Below are 16,001 nucleotides of genomic sequence, written 5' to 3' on the forward strand. Positions count from 1 at the left end.
TATGCAAATGTGGTGTTTGGGGGTGTTACAGTAGTGGTATCAGAGCCTTAGTTTAAGAGATTTAGGTATTCAAAGCATGATACCTAGACTTAAACTGTCATTTGCATGTTAAGAGTCCCGGACATTATTAGTATCACTAGGAATAAAATATAATAGGCTAAAGAGAATAATATGTAAGGTGAATTCGAATTACAAATAGCCAATGTAATTATGAATTTATAGGTACATACCTATACTCGGACACCATATTATATTTGGGAATGTGTATACTTGATATTTAATACTAAAATATCTACAGATGTCTAGTCCATCACGAAGGTCAGAGAGAACTGCCCGACCTATATCTGAAGAAAGGGAGGAATCTTCCGCTAATCCATCAACCTATGCTTCAAGGAGTAGAGGTCATGGAAAGGGTAGGGGTAGGGGTCAAGGGAGGAGTCAGATTTTTGAGAGGAGTCAGGCTGAAATTCGCCCTGATCAAAGGGTATCTATTTCTGGGAATGCTCAACAGGAACAGAGACAACAATCAGAGTTTATAACTAGAAATGATCTAGCAGAAGAAATGGAAAAACTGGGGGAAACTCTAATATCTATTATGGGACTGCCAGCTAGAATAGAAACTGAGCGAGTTGGAATTCATCCTCTAGCTCCTTCAGCAGGCAGCAATAATCGGGGAGGAGATATAAAGATGTTTCTAACATGTAAACCTCCAACCTATTCAGGAGAGAGAGATCCAGTTAAAGCAATGTGCTGGATAAAAGAGATTGAATCGGTATTTAACACTAGTAGGTGTTCTAAGAAGATAAGATTAGATTCGCAGTATCTATGCTCAAATCTAATGCCTTATATTGGTGGGATGTGGAGTCCTCGGCACAACCGAATATACTGCAAACAATGTCTTGGGAAGAATTTGTGAGTAAATTTAAAACACAATTCTGTCCTACAACAGCAGTAAGACAAATGGAGGAAAATTTTCTTAAGCTAGAGCAAGGGAACAGATCTGTGCGGGATTATACCGAGAAATTTATTGAGTTTTCCCGATTTGCTGARMATTATGTATCTTCAGAATCCCGAAAAGTAGAAAGATATATTTGGTGTTTGAAACCTTCTATTCGAGAGTTCGTGAATGCTATGAACCCTGAAACTTTCTCTTTGACCGTTAATGCTGTCGAAGTTACTGAAAGAAATAAGAATCGACAGGGTGAAGAGAAATTTGTTGAGAAAAGAAAGTGGGAAAGGTCTTTAGTTAGTTTTCGAAGACCCAAATTTATTAAATCAGATAATCGTGTTTCTCAGTTATCTTCTGTTAAAACCTGCCAGCAGTGTCAAGAGATACACCAGGGAAGTTGTCCCTCTGAACCAAAGAGATGTTATCATTGTGGAAAGACAGGGCATTTGTCAAGGGATTGCATTACACCCAAAAGATGTTTTCAGTTCAATTCACCTGACCACATTCGACCAAATTGTCCACAATTGAGAGCTCCTCGTCTGACAATGGGAGRAAATACTCCCAGTAACCGTGGAAGGCCTAGTGCACCGAGGGGAGGCCAGAGTGGAGCCAGGGGTAGATCGTTGCAAGTGACAAAGAACGAGGCAGAAACAACCCCAGATGTAGTAACAGGTACTTTTCTTTTGAATTCTATACGTGCTAAGATATTGTTTGATTCGGGTGCAAAATTTTCATTTGTATCACCATCATTTGCTCAATCTGCATGTCTGAATTCTGTGCTACTTGATGACAAATTAGTAGTTGACATTGCTAATAGTCAAGAATTTGTTACTAAAGTATTCAATAATTATACTATTATTGTTGAGGGGTGTGAGTTACCGATTCGACTGTTTCATATGCGAATGAAAGAGTTTGATGTAGTGGTGGGTGCGGATTGGTTAGCAGAGTATCAGGCCAGTATTGTTTGTAATAAAAAGATGATCAGAATTACTCTGCCAAATCAAGGAACAGTTATTATTTATGGTGATCGTCAGGATCATCATACTAGTTTATTATCTATGTTGAAAGCCTAAAGATCTATTCGGAAGGGATGTCAGGGGAGTTTAGCAAATGTTATTGATGCAAAGAAAGAAAAAGGGAAACAGAAATTGATTCCAACCATTAATGAATACCCGAATGTTTTTCTAGAGGATTTGTCTGGGTTACCGCCACATCGAGTCATTGAATTCCGGATTGATCTTATACCTGGAGCAGCACCAGTGGCCAAGGCACCGTATAGATTGGCTTCTTCGAAATTGAAAGAGTTGGTTACTCAGTTGAAGGATCTGACTGATAAAGAATTCATTAGACCCAACACTTCACCTTGGGGTGCTCCGGTCTTGTTTGTCAAAAAGAAAGATGGATTTATGCGAATGTGTATAGACTATCGAGAATTGAATAAATTGACCATCAAGAACAAGTATCCTCTACCAAGGATTGATGACTTGTTTGATCAACTGGTAGGAGCAAGTTATTTCTCCAAAATCGATTTGAGGTCAAGGTATCATCAACTTAAAGTCAGAGAGGAAGACGTTGCTACAACAGCTTTTCAAACCAGATATGGGCATCATGAATTTCTAGTTATGCCATTCAGCTTAACTAATGCGCCCGCAACTTTTATGGATTTAATGAATAGAGTATGTAAAGAATACCTTGATAAATTCGTCATTGTATTTATCGATGATATTCTTATATACTCTAAAACCGAAGAAGAACATGCGGAACATCTTTGTTTGATACTGGAATTATTGAAGAAAGAGAAGTTGTATGCCAAATTGTCCAAGTGTGAGTTCTGGTTAAGAGAAGTTCAATTCTTGGGTCACGTTATCTCAGAAGCCGGAGTATAAGTAGATCCAGTAAAAATAGAAGCAGTTGAAAAATGGGAAGCTCCAAAGAATCCGTCTGAAGTCCGTAGCTTTCTGGGTTTGGCAGGTTACTACCGTAAGTTTATTCAGGACTTTTCTAGAATAGCCGTGCCATTAACCAAATTGACTCGAAAGAATGTCAAGTTTCAGTGGGAAAAAAAACAACAAGAAGCTTTTCAACTATTAAAAGATCACCTTTGTAGTGCGCCGGTGTTAACTCAACCAGATGGATCCGAAGACTTTGTGGTATACAGCGATGCTTCAAAGGTAAGATTAGGATACGTCCTAATGTAGAGAGGAAAAATGATTTCTTATGCATCAAGACAAATAAAGGATCATGAGAAGCAGTATCCGACTCATGATATGGAGTTAGCTGCGGTAGTATTCGCTCTAAAAATCTGGAGACATTATCTTCTGGGAACAAAGTGCCAGATTTACACAGATCACAAGAGTCTATAACATCTATTCAGCCAGAAAGATTTAAATATGCGACAGCGTAGGTGGATTGAACTTGTTAATGATTATGACTGTGAAATCCTTTACCACCCAGGAAAAGCCAACGTGGTAGTTGACGCTTTAAGTAAAAAAGAAAGGAGCGGGACTATTAAAACTGTGGCAATGAGAATAAGTTTAGTCCCTGATATCCATAAAGAAATTATGAGATGTCAGAAGGAAGTTGTGAAAGAAGATCTTATCAAATCAGAAAGGTTGGGTAAGATGATTTCAATCTTGGAACTAAATGACAAAGGAATTATGTGTTTTCAAGGGCGAATTTGGGTACCAAGTTTTGGGGATATCCGGAAAGTTATTTTAAATGTAAGCCATAAGTCCCGATACACTATTCATCCAGGTACCAATAAGATGTATCGAGATCTAAAATCTTTTTATTGGTGGCCCGAATTGAAGAAGGATATAGCTAAATATGTGGAACAGTGTTTAACGTGCCTACAGGTTAAAATCGAGCATCAGAGACCGTATAGAAGTCTTCAATCTTTGGAGATTCCTGTGTGGAAATGGGATCATATTACAATGGATTTCGTCATGAAGTTACCTCGAACTACAAAAAGGTATGACGCGATTTGGGTAATTGTTGATCGCCTATCTAAGTCAGCACATTTTCTAACTATAAAAGAAAATTTCTCTTTAGAGAAACTGGCTTAGGTTTACATCGAAGAAATTATAACTAGGCATGGTGTTCCACTGTCTATTGCTGATAGAGATAGCCGTTTCACCTCAAAGTTTTGGAAAAGTTTGCAGAAAACTCTGGGGTCAGAAATTCGGTTAAGTACAGCATATCATCTGCAAACAGATGAGCAAAGTGAGAGAACTATCTAGACTCTCAAAGATATGTTGAGAAGCTGTATCATTAATTTCGGGGGATCGTGGGAAGATCACTTGTCATTGATAGAGTTTGCATAACAATAGTTACCATTCCAGCATCCAAGCGACACCGTATGAAGTGTTGTATGGACGTAAATGTCGAACACCATTATGTTGGAATGAGGTGGGTGAAAAACTGAGGTTCTTGGGTATACTCTTTTTTTGCATGATATTGTGAACTGCATCATTTATTTATACTGCAGAATATTTCTAAGCGGAATTACATTATCATATTTTGGTGTTCGTCACCTTGCATTTGCAAGGAAGGGATTTACTCACTAGACCCATCTGGTCTTACCCTCATTTTCTGCTTTAAATTATACAATACAGGAATAGCGGGGTCCGGGGATATTAAAGGGAATGGAAAATATGATTATTTTCCTAATCTGTTGTCTGCTTTTGAAGATACATGTTGCATTACATGTAATAGTACATGATTTGTTTTGGAAATTTTTATATGTATATTTTATACATATAGTAATCCTTGTACTAGTTGGACCTTATGACGTAAACTATATTTCTATGTAATGAAATATGTAATATATGCAAATGTGGTGTTTGGGGGTGTTACAATTTTGTTTCTTAATATTATGGTTTTTTCATCTTTGTTTGACTTTGACTTGCAGTATTATCAATGGCCATCTTATTCCGTCAATGAATTCTATGTGAGAGAAGTTACTGAATTGGAATATGGGTTTGGGGATATTGGATTCGGTGTTGGTTCCTCTTCCAAATCTACTGTTCCTGTTGTTGAAGGTTTTAGTTTCTTTACCCTTATTTCTTGTGTGACGTTGTTTCTCATATTGCCGATGTATGCTTTTGGTACACATCGAAGGACTTTTTTCATGGTCCATCGCCATTTTAGGTCACAATATATTAGTTCCATATAACATGTACATCGATGCTTAAATTTTGAGGAATTTAAGGTATTTGCATTTACTTACTTATGGGATTCTTATGGGATTCTTATGGGATCTGCTTCTGTTTTCCAACCCGATGTCGCCTGAAATTAAATATTTTCATCATCTTGTAATACTACATATATAGATTTATGTTATTTTTATGCAATGGAAGTTACCTTCTTTGTTGTTGCTTGAACTTTGTCTCATTCGTTGTATCTTTATATGCTTTGAATCTGATGAATCTACAAGTACCAACAAAGGAAGCTCGGTTTTTAAATCTATTCATATCCATCTATTGCTGAAGGATTAAATGTTAGGTCAGTTATTTTTAGTTGGTTATTACCACTCACAATTTGATGTTCACGTCTAGCAGCTTTCGTGTCCATACCCCTAATTGCATCTACTTCTATTTTAGCTCTTTTCCCTTCTGATCTACTTGACATAGTATTGTCGTCGTTGAACTGCTTAATATCGTCCATTATATCTTCATGATCATCGTCTACAGTTGACATTTAACATACAGATCAACTGAAATCATTTAAATAAAGTTCGTTAAATCACATTTTGTAGTAATCATATTGCATTCAACATGCGTCATACCACAATATGAACTATATGTCATATTCAATGGAGAAAGAATACAACCAAACTGTGAAATACATATGTCCATAATGCATTCATATTCAAATCTAAATTCAAATGGATGAATCTTACAACGATGTACCAATTGCATCCTGATAAACAACATAAACAAATGAAACCGTAATGAATTTGCATCATCCTAGAATGCATTCTGTTGAACCCAAATACTCTTAATTTGTAGAAACACAGTTTATGAAAGATGAGAATTAAAAACAAACAGTGTATCTCGAATGATTAATCGAAATATTCAAAGTAAATAAGAACAATTGAATGACTTGAATATGTCGAATGTTTTTATTGATAAATATCAAGAACAATCAAAGCAAAACGTAATCTCACAAAATTTGCGTATAGTATAAGTTGGCTCCTTCAGGTACTTTAAACCTGAGGAAGAAGCTTCCTTATATACACCTAGGTCTAACAAACTATGCTATAAAATAGGCTTGAAATTCTGAGATGACTTGTTTGCATCCTTATCTTTGACTTCCCTTGAAAAGCGGAGCAGACTTGGTCAAGCCGCCTCAAATTTGTTAGACGCTTGCGAGAATGTTTGGGCTAGCACGCATGCATTCCATGGAGAAAGTGACCAGAAGCTCTACTTGTAACATACATAAGCTCTACATGTACTATGCAGAGGTTCTGTATATGCACAGGCTCTGCATGTACTATGCAGAGGATCTGGGTCTTGGAGTTGTAGCTTTGTGTCAAGCGCTTATGCTTTTTGGCGCATAAGGCTTGATCGTCCACGAGAATAGAGCGTGGTCTCCATATAAATGGAACCTTCACTCTTGAGTAAGAGCTCTGGTTCTTGATCCTCTGCATGAGAGCTCTTAGTCCAGACCGCTTCACTAGACTAAGTCCTATTGACTAGAGTAAGAGACTTCTTACTTACACTTTCACAAGTTGGAATCTAACAATCTCTCTCTAAGTGTAAATAAGGCAGGCTCTTACTTGAATTACAAAACATAAAGTCTAATCGAAGCAAGAGGTTAAAAAGAACCTCTGATTTACATTCACTGTCTAAAGAAGTACAATACGATTGGAATGGAAATTACATTGACTTAAAGATAGAAAAAAAAAACTTACAAAAGATAAGGTCTACACATTCTGAAGTCTAATGAACTTCCTAAGAAGTTCACAAAACTCTAGCATGTAGTGTATCGACCTTAGGATGATTTTCGCTCGGTCTTTTGCTCCAGGGGAGTTGTCTCTGCTCGATACTATATTGTCTCTGATGTAGCACAGAGTAGAGTTAGAGTACTTGTAGTTCTGGTTTTCTTGAAAAAAATATCTTTTTTTGTTGTGCGTTTCGAAACACCACTCCCACTTCTGGTTCCACCAATACAGTCCAAGAGGGGATGCTATTGATGCCCTGCAGATCTTCATTTGGTGCAGTGACAGTCAATTGATCCACTCCAAGATCCAGAGCTAGTTGAAAATCAAACTTGCATCTAAAGTCGAGCAGGTCTGTCATCSTTTGGAGTATAGCAGAGTTGGTCACAGCGTATTTGATCCCCTTATCCTTCTTATGATCCGTGAAGTAAAACAGAGAAAGAAGATCCCACGGATTSAGATTTATAAGATCACAATCTGTGAACTTGCAGATCTGTCCGCGAGACCTTTCCACCATATACTCGTGGAAGATAATCTGGTTGTGCGTGAAGGTACGCTTCTTGATGTTGATGACTTGCTTGATTCTATCGACGAAATGGACTGCAGAGATGGGCTAAGTGTAGCAATGTAGGAATCTTTACCTGATATGCTCTTGAACCATTGGATGAAGACAGATCTTTTGGACCAGTGTCTCTTCTCGTAGGTTGTAGAGGAACTAGTAGATATCCTCGTTGTCTGCTTTGTCCTTTATTGATTTATCAAGGGGTGTTGGCGTAAACATTGCATCCATGCTTTCCTTGATCTTTTGGACATGATCAAAGGGATGCTTTCGTTTTGGCCTGCTGCTTGCGCCTTCTAAATCTACTCTGGTAGGTTTGACAGGGACCCACTGCCTCATAGCTGGTGTGACTACCCTTGTCCCTTGAGCAGGGACCCTAGCTCTGTGTGTATTTTGTTGTGGTGGAGGAGCAGCAACAGTGATGCCTTCTAGAGAAACGGTAATAGGAATGCGCAAGAGTGATGGATCAGCCACATTCACTGCTACCACATCGTTTTCTTGTCCTCTGGATATAGAAGCAATGGTGTCCATGGCATATTCAGTTGACGAAGACAGAGCCAGGTCTGAATCAGATGATAGTAGACGGATAGAAGATCTATCACGTCTTTGTTTTTTTGTAGCCCAGCAGGCTCTGCTTGAGATGCCATGGGCATCTTTCCCTTTTTGAGCACCTCTGCTTGTATTGGCGCTTGGTGACTCTGTGCCCTCTACCTCAAAGAATCTTGCATTGGTTGAGTTGGGGCAGAGGTAGTTGGTGAAGAGGGGGCAGCCGTAGATGTAACATTTGGAGTGGTTGTTGGATACTTCTCCCCCTCTTGACGATTTTGAGGACTAGACTAGTCTGGGTCTTCATCATCGTCAAGTGATCTCCTCTTCGACGCCTCGGCACAAGGAGAGGAGTTCATTCATGTTTTTGGTCTCTGCTCCTCTGCTTGAGGCATAGAATTGATTTTCTCCTCAAAGACTATGAGGAGATCTTCGACTGCATCGCCAACTCGTCGAATCTCAATGTCCGAGCGGTAGTTGAACCCGGCCAGAGAGTGTTTGATGGCGTCCGTTGCTTCTGTGGTTTTGTTGTTGAAATCGAATGTGAAGTTCGCCACCTTCTATAGAAGTCTGTCACCCAGAGCATTCATTACGCTCTGAGTGACATAATCCAAAGGTACGTTGAGGGGGATGATCACCTGGGCGTCATGGGAAATTGATGCTTCACCCCTCTGTAAGAATGCTATGACCGTTTGCAAGGCCTCTGCATTTCGTGTCGTCAATTCCTGTAATGTATCGAGACGAGAAGCATTCGTCGAAGAATCAACTCTCAATACTGCTAAGGATGCTCGTATCTCATCCAGAGCAGATGCAGAAGGAGACGGCTTTGCACTGGCCATGATGAGTTTTAGCTCTTCCAAGGAGCACCGCAAAGAGGTGACAAGGGAGTGGAACTCTTCCCTTGTGACGTATGCTGGTTGTGTAACCTCTGGCTCAACACATGGGCCAGATTGAGTCCCCATTCCAGGGACACCTTCATTCACGACTTGGTTGATGTTGGTCGGGGAAGGATTTCTAGCAGATCCTCATGGTTCTCCTTGAGGAGAATTCACTACCGCAATTCTGTCAGGGAGAGTATCCAAGGTTGGTTCAGAGCCAGCCAGAGGACTCTTCATGAGTGGACAAGGAGGTTGGTCGAGAACCTCCATGTCTTGTGCACCTATTCCTTGCTCTAAACAAGGTGGGGAGTCTACACATGCAGAGGAAATGAATTCCTCTGTATGGGAAAGTGGCGTGATATGGGGAGACATATCACATATTTGTTCAAAGGTTGCACCCTTTTGAGAGGGTGTTTTCGGAGGTGTGGCTTCCCTTTGGCCGTCATAACCAGAGGCAGATACGACCTCTGGTTGGTTTGGGTTCGAGGTGTGCACCTCTGTTTCAATGACCTATGTGTCTTGACCATCGGAGTCAGATGATTTGTTTGCACTGGGAGTTGGGGTGTTGAAACGTATGTGCCTATTTACCCCAGGCTGCTCTGGCTCGCCCTGAGGCAGAGCAGCTGCTGCACCTCCTCCCTCTTCTTCTTCTTCTTCTTCTTCTTCTTCACTCTCTTCTTCTTCAGCCTCACTCTCTTCTTCTTCCTCCTCACTCTCCTCACTAGAAGTGTAAGACCTAGCAACATCATCGAAATGCTCTTGGTCATCCTCTTGATGAGAGCTAGAGGATTGAAGAGCTTCTTCCTCTGCTCTGAGTCTGGCCTCTTCCCTTAGGCGAGCAATCTCTGCCTGTCGAGCTTTTTCTGCTCACTCTTCCTCTTCTCGTTTACGAGCAAGTTCAGCCAGTTTAGCTTGCTCTGCTCGAGCCTCCTCTTCCTTTTTCTTTCTTTCTCTCTCCATCCTCTTTTTCTTTGCTTCCTCTTTCTTTCTTTCTTTCTCCCTCTCTTTCTCTAATCTCACAGCCTCTTCCTCTGCCTGAGGCCTTAACGTGTCCTTTGTTCTCTCTTCTTCTTCGGCTATTCCTATGCATGTCGGGGTTTGAGGCACTGGTTCTAGTTCTTCGCGTGCACGTCTGTACGCTCTCCTGACTTCCTTCGTCCTCATATATGCAAATAGCTTCTTTGGAATAGGCCTTTCTGCCACGTAGCCCTCTTTGTTGAAGGTTGGCTTGTAGTGGGTGAGCGCATTCACTTTGTGCACGGGTAGATGACCCACATCGATGTTGTTGTCGTCAAGAACAGGCCTTAGGAGAAGACCCAAGAAGCGCGGAAACAGCAGAGATGGTAGTTCCTTCCCTTTGGCCATTTCTTGACATTTCTTGGCCACGACAGCCTTGAACTCTATGTAGAGTATCAAGGAGTAATCCAGGGACATATCAAAAATGATGCCGTACAAAATTTGCAGAATGTTCGTGGAGCACAAATCTAAGTTCTCAATCTTCCCAATAAGTGATCTGTTTACCAATGTGAACAGAGTGTTCCACATTGGAGGTAGGTATTGGCGACAGTACTAAGATGGGTACTGGATAGCCTTGTAGTACCCCAASAATTTCAAAAAGGCAACGATCTCATCCCCAGATGGTAGAGGGGCGTACTCAGCAAGCCCTATGTCTATTTTTGTTGGGATTTCAAGAACGCGGGAAAACATGGATCTGGATATTCGAACACTGATGAACTCTTTTGAAGATGTGACATAAAAGTCTCCAATGATTCCTCTTTGAGAGTCAGTGATGGCGCAAGATTGCCAAAATTCCTTGATGTACCTTTCAGGTACAAGGTCATCGGTGTTTTTTAAAGCAAGGTTTAGAAAGTGGTTTTGWAGGATACTGATGATTGGGTGGTATTTTTGGTCAAAATTTTCGAGAGAAAGCTGGAGGGCATGGTTATGTAGTTTGATTGGAAGAGGAACCAAGTTTTGACTGGTTTCCTCAACGGTTTTCAGGGTTGTAGTGTGGGTTTGGGAGTTTCCAGATTCGGAAGATGACATTTTTGCAAGTTCTTGGTTGAAAAAGAAAGGTTTGAAGAAAAACTAGGGTTTCAAAAATCGGTTCATGATTCTTAAAATGGGTTGAGAAAAGGGTTTATATGACTTACTTGACAAACGGAATGAAGATTCGTTCACTGAATGGTGTTCAAGAAACTGGTTTGAGGATCTTCAATGAGAAACAAAAGCGGTTGGCGAGATGAAGACAACGAGTTCTTTTGATTTCTTTGTAAGTGTAAAAAGAAATTTGGGGGTAAATAATTTGTTTAAATAGAAAAAGATAAAGCACTCTAGTATTTGTGCCCCAATCGTCAGATTAAAACTGAAACGGTTTTTACATAGCCTGTGGGGGAGCGCCACGTGGACTGCCAGCTGCAAGTGGCGCCTCCCACGTTTGAAAAATTAAGCTCACAGGCGGTGACGCTTAGTTTAAATGACAGCTATTAAAAGATATTAAAAATAAGAACCGTACGCCTTCTTCATAAAATATTATATTTTAAATTTTCAACACAAAATTTTAACAAGTGTAAATACTCTGGTTTGAGTAAAATAGCAACCATTAGACAGAAGCTCTGTATGGGAGTACAAAGTTGCGGGAATGAAATTGCTTTAGAGATTTTGAAAAGAACCAGAGTACTACATGAAGAGAAAGATAACATACTTTAGGATCTCATACAGAGATTCATGGTTGGACTATACATGCCCTCTGTGTAGAAAACTTGCTATGTTTAAAGGCAGAGGCTTTGTTCTATAATCATAAAAGTTTTGAAGCAGAGGCTCTGTATAGTACATACAAAGGCTCTGTGTGACATGATCTTGCACTCCCCCTCGACTTGAGCTTTGCTAATCTGCTCCCCCTTTATATATGCTTGGATCGTATTTCATAAGTGTTGCACAAGCATAAGAACCAAGGTACAGAGGCTCTGTATGTACTATACATAGGCTCTGTATCACAAGAAAACTAGGACTTGAGCAAGAGGCTCTACATGTACTATGCAGAGGCTCTGTCTCATGGATTAATACAATAAAAACAATAAGGACAGAAGTATGCAAAAGGGATGCAGAGGCTCTATATAGTACATACAGAGGCTCTATATAGTACATACAGAGGCTCTGGCTTAGTTGGAAAGATTTAGCATACCCAACTTGCTAACCAAAAAGTTAAATCTCTTTTCATCAAGAGCTTTTGTAAATATGTCGGCAAGTTGTAAATCTGTACTAACGAAAAACATTTCAATCGTACCTTTCTCTACATGGTCCTTGATGAAATGATAGCGAACATCGATATGCTTTGTTTTTTAATATGTTGTACAGGATTGGCTGTGATTGCAATAGCACTTTCTGAGTCACACAGAATTGGAATCTTCTCAAACTCAATGCCATAGTCTTTTAGTTGAGTTTTCATCCATATCACTTGGGAACAGCAACTGGCTGCAGCTACATACTCTGCTTCAGCTGTGGAAGTAGAGACGCAATTCTGCTTCTTTGAGGTCCAGCTTATGAGCTTGTATCCTAGTAATTGGCAGCTCCCTAATGTACTCTTTTGATCATGTTTACAACCTACATGATCAGAATTTGTGTACACAATAAGATCAAAACCAGAATGCTTTGGATACCAGAGACCCAGAAATTGAGTTCCCTTAAGGTATCTAAAGATTCTTTTCACAGCAGAAAAGTGAGATTCCTTTAGGTTTGCATGAAAACGTGCATAGAGACATGTGGCAAACATGATGTCTGGTCTACTAGCCGTGAGGTATAGTAGTGATCCAATCATTCCACGGTAAGTCTTAACATCCACCGGTTTTCCAGATGGATCTGTGTCAAGCTTAGTTCCCGTAGCGATTGGTGTTCTCATAGTGGAAGAGTTGTGGAGTTGATATTTCTTTAATATGTCGGAGACATACTTAGCTTGGCTAATGAAAATACCGTCCTCCCTCTGTTTTACTTGCAAGCCGAGGAAGAATGTTAATTCTCCCATCATGCTCATTTCAAACTCGCTCTTCATCAACGCAGAGAACTTATCACAATGCCTCTGGTTCATTGAACCAGAGATAATGTCGTCCACATAGATTTGTACTCAGAGCATCTCACCTTTATACCTCTTAATAAACAAAGTAGTATCGATTTTACCTTTTTCAAAACCATTAGACAAGAGAAAAGATGAGAGACGTTCATACCAGGCTCGAGGTGCTTGCTTAAGTCCATACAGARCTTTGTCTAAGGAATAGACGTACTCTGGATGTGTGGAGCTTTGAAACCCCAGAGGTTGTTGAACATAGACTTCCTTCTTCAGCTTACATTCAAGAAGGCTGACTTAACGTCCATTTGATAGACTCAGAATCCTTTATGGGTAGAGAAGGCTAAGAATAAGCGTATAGCTTCTAGCCTTGCTACTGGCGCAAAGGTCTCGTCATAGTCTATGCCTTCTTCCTGGCAATAGCATTTTGCTACGAGCCTAGCTTTATTTCTCACAATGATCCCATCCTCATCCTTCTTGTTCCTGAAAACTCATTTACAGCCAATTGCAATTTTATCCATTGGCAAAGGTACAAGAGTCCATACCTTATTCCTATCGAATTGTTGGAGCTCTTCTTGCGTGGCGTCGATCCAACTAGGGTCTTGTAGGGCTTCATGAACTTTCTAAGGCTCTACCATGCTTAGAAAGTTTATGAAGAAACATTCATTAGCCATGGTAGCCCTTGTCTTTACACCGCTTGAAGGTTCACCAATGGTCTAGTAAAGAAGATGATTCTTTGTCCATCTTGTTCTTGGGACAGATACAGAGGTAGGAGACATTTGATCATGTTCCATAGGCATATTTGGCATTGATTGATGGCGAAGAAGGTTCTACTTGCTCCCCCTCGGATGATGGTACAGAGGAACCAGGTGCAGAACCAGAGGTAGTATGCTCTGGCTCTACGAGACTGGGCTCTGATGCAAAGCTTGTTTGCTCTGGTTATGGATTGGCATGATCACCAGAGGAAGCAGATGTGTGTGAAGGACCAGAGTCATATGTACTTGTCGTTTGTGATTCTTCACTTACACTTGCAGATTCATCTCTTGGTGCACGTATAGAGATGTCTTCATCGCCATAGAAGTCTTCAAATAAGAGCTTGAGTTCCAATTCCCTTGACTTCATTTGAGAATTGGTAGTCTGCTTGTTAGCTCGAGTCCAGAGCTGAGGTACTTTGAAGTCACTTGTTCTTTATCGTCGAACGAGACATTGATGCTTTCCATGACCGTCTTGGTTTGTTGATTGAAGACTCTGTATGCCTTGGCTTTTGTGGAATAACTAGGAACTTGCCTTCATCGGCCTTCTTATCAAACTTGCCAAGTTGATCTCGATCATTCAGGATGAAGCATCTGCAACCAAAGACATGCGAAAATTTAACGTTAGGCTTTCTTTGGTTGATTAGTTCATAAGGCGTCTTCATATGCCTCTTTACCACCGTTGCTCTATTTTGAATAAAGAAGGCGGTCGAGATGGCTTCAGCCCAAAAATGGGTTGGAAGACCAGAGCTGGCTAGCATGGTTCTTGCTGCTTCGACCAAAGTTTGATTCTTTCTTTCTACGACACCATTTTGTTGTGGTGTCCTTGTTGCTAAGAAGTTCTGAGTTATGCCCTCCATGTCTAAGTACGCATCAATCTTGGCGTTCTTAAACTCTGTTCCATTATCACTTCTCAGCTTTTGAATTTTGCTTTGTAGAAGTACTTGAATCTTGGTCATCAATTTGATTAGCAGCTTTGGGACATCTGATTTATGCCTTACAAACTCAATCCAAGTATATCGTGAGTATTCATCAATCAAGACTAAGATATATTGAGAGATTGGACCACAAAGATCCACATGAAGCATATGTAGAGGTCTAACACAGGACAAATCTGTCTTAGTTTTGTGGGATGCTCTTTTGAGCTTTCCCATTTCACATGCAGAACAGAGATGGTCATTTTCGAACTTTATGGTAGGAAGTCCGTCAACCAGATTATTCTTCACAAGCTTCTCTATATTTTGGAAATTGAGGTGAGACAGCTTGTGGTGCCAGAGCCAAGCTTCTTCACACTTGCGAGACACAAGATAGAGAGTCTCTAAATTATCTCTTGGTGAGAAGTTCATGAGATAGAGATTGCCCTTTCTCCTGGCTCTTAACAACTCCTGACTTGATTCTGACATAATGGAGCAAGCTTCCTTTTGGAACTTGACATTATAGCCAGAATCACATAGTTGACTTATGCTCATAAGATTATGTTTAAACCCAGAGACATAAGCAACCTTAGAGACAGAAACCTTACCTTGTAGTAGATCTCCATATCTCTTTATTTCTCCTTTCATGCTATCCCCAAAGGTCAATTTTCCTCCAATCTTGTCTCTGTATGAGGAGAGCAACCTCTTATTGCCGGCCATGTGTCTTGAGCATCCGGAGTCAAGATACCAAATGTCCACATGCGGCTTCTACAAAACAAATTATAGGGATTTAGGTACCCATTTCATAATGGGTCCTCGATGATTAGGGACAGAGGATAGCTCTTTAGGCTTAGGGTGTAACGCCCCAAAACATACATTGCATGTAACACATATTTCATACAAAAGAAATAGATGATATTATCCCATTCAGGTCCCTTAGTACAAGATTCTAACATGACCAAATACAAGGTTCAAAAATTCAAATACATTTCTTGTACTAATCAATCAAAACTGTACATCACTACAGATCTTCAAGCAGAAATGCATATAGGAAAATATCATATTTTCCCTTTTTCCTTACAGTCCGAACCTCCTACAATACATAGTTAAAATCACAAAACGAGGGTTAGACCGAAGGGTCTAGTGAGATACCCCATTTATGTTATTGCAGGGTGAAAATCACCAAAATCTTTATGGAAAACAACATTTCATATATATAACAAATATATGGACAAATAGGGACACACTACCAGATCCTTTCCACTTTTCAAGCAAAGCATTCAACTATTCAAATCTCATATCTCTGAACCAATCAAGTTTCATATAATGCCACTTTTAAACCTTTTCTAATCAAACAAGGTTTATATAAAGTTTTAGGCCAAACCTGATGTTTTCTCCTCAA

The 16,001-nt window shown here is 40.0% G+C and overlaps 1 protein-coding gene across 1 annotated transcript in view; it reads left to right on the forward strand.

Moving 5' to 3' along the window:
* The window catches only part of LOC112514142, a 19,284-nt gene extending 14,044 nt beyond the window's left edge, over positions 1–5,240 (forward strand). Inside the window, exons 6-8 of the mRNA XM_025120474.1 lie at positions 299–484; positions 4,860–5,081; positions 5,160–5,240. Coding sequence (XP_024976242.1) covers positions 299–484; positions 4,860–5,081; positions 5,160–5,240 — 489 coding nt within the window. The remainder of the gene's footprint in view (positions 1–298; positions 485–4,859; positions 5,082–5,159) is intronic.
* The last annotated feature ends 10,761 nt before the right edge of the window (positions 5,241–16,001 follow it).

Source organism: Cynara cardunculus (assembly GCF_001531365.2).
Source record: "Cynara cardunculus var. scolymus isolate 2C chromosome LG 6, CcrdV1, whole genome shotgun sequence".
NCBI classification, from domain to species: domain Eukaryota; kingdom Viridiplantae; phylum Streptophyta; class Magnoliopsida; order Asterales; family Asteraceae; genus Cynara; species Cynara cardunculus.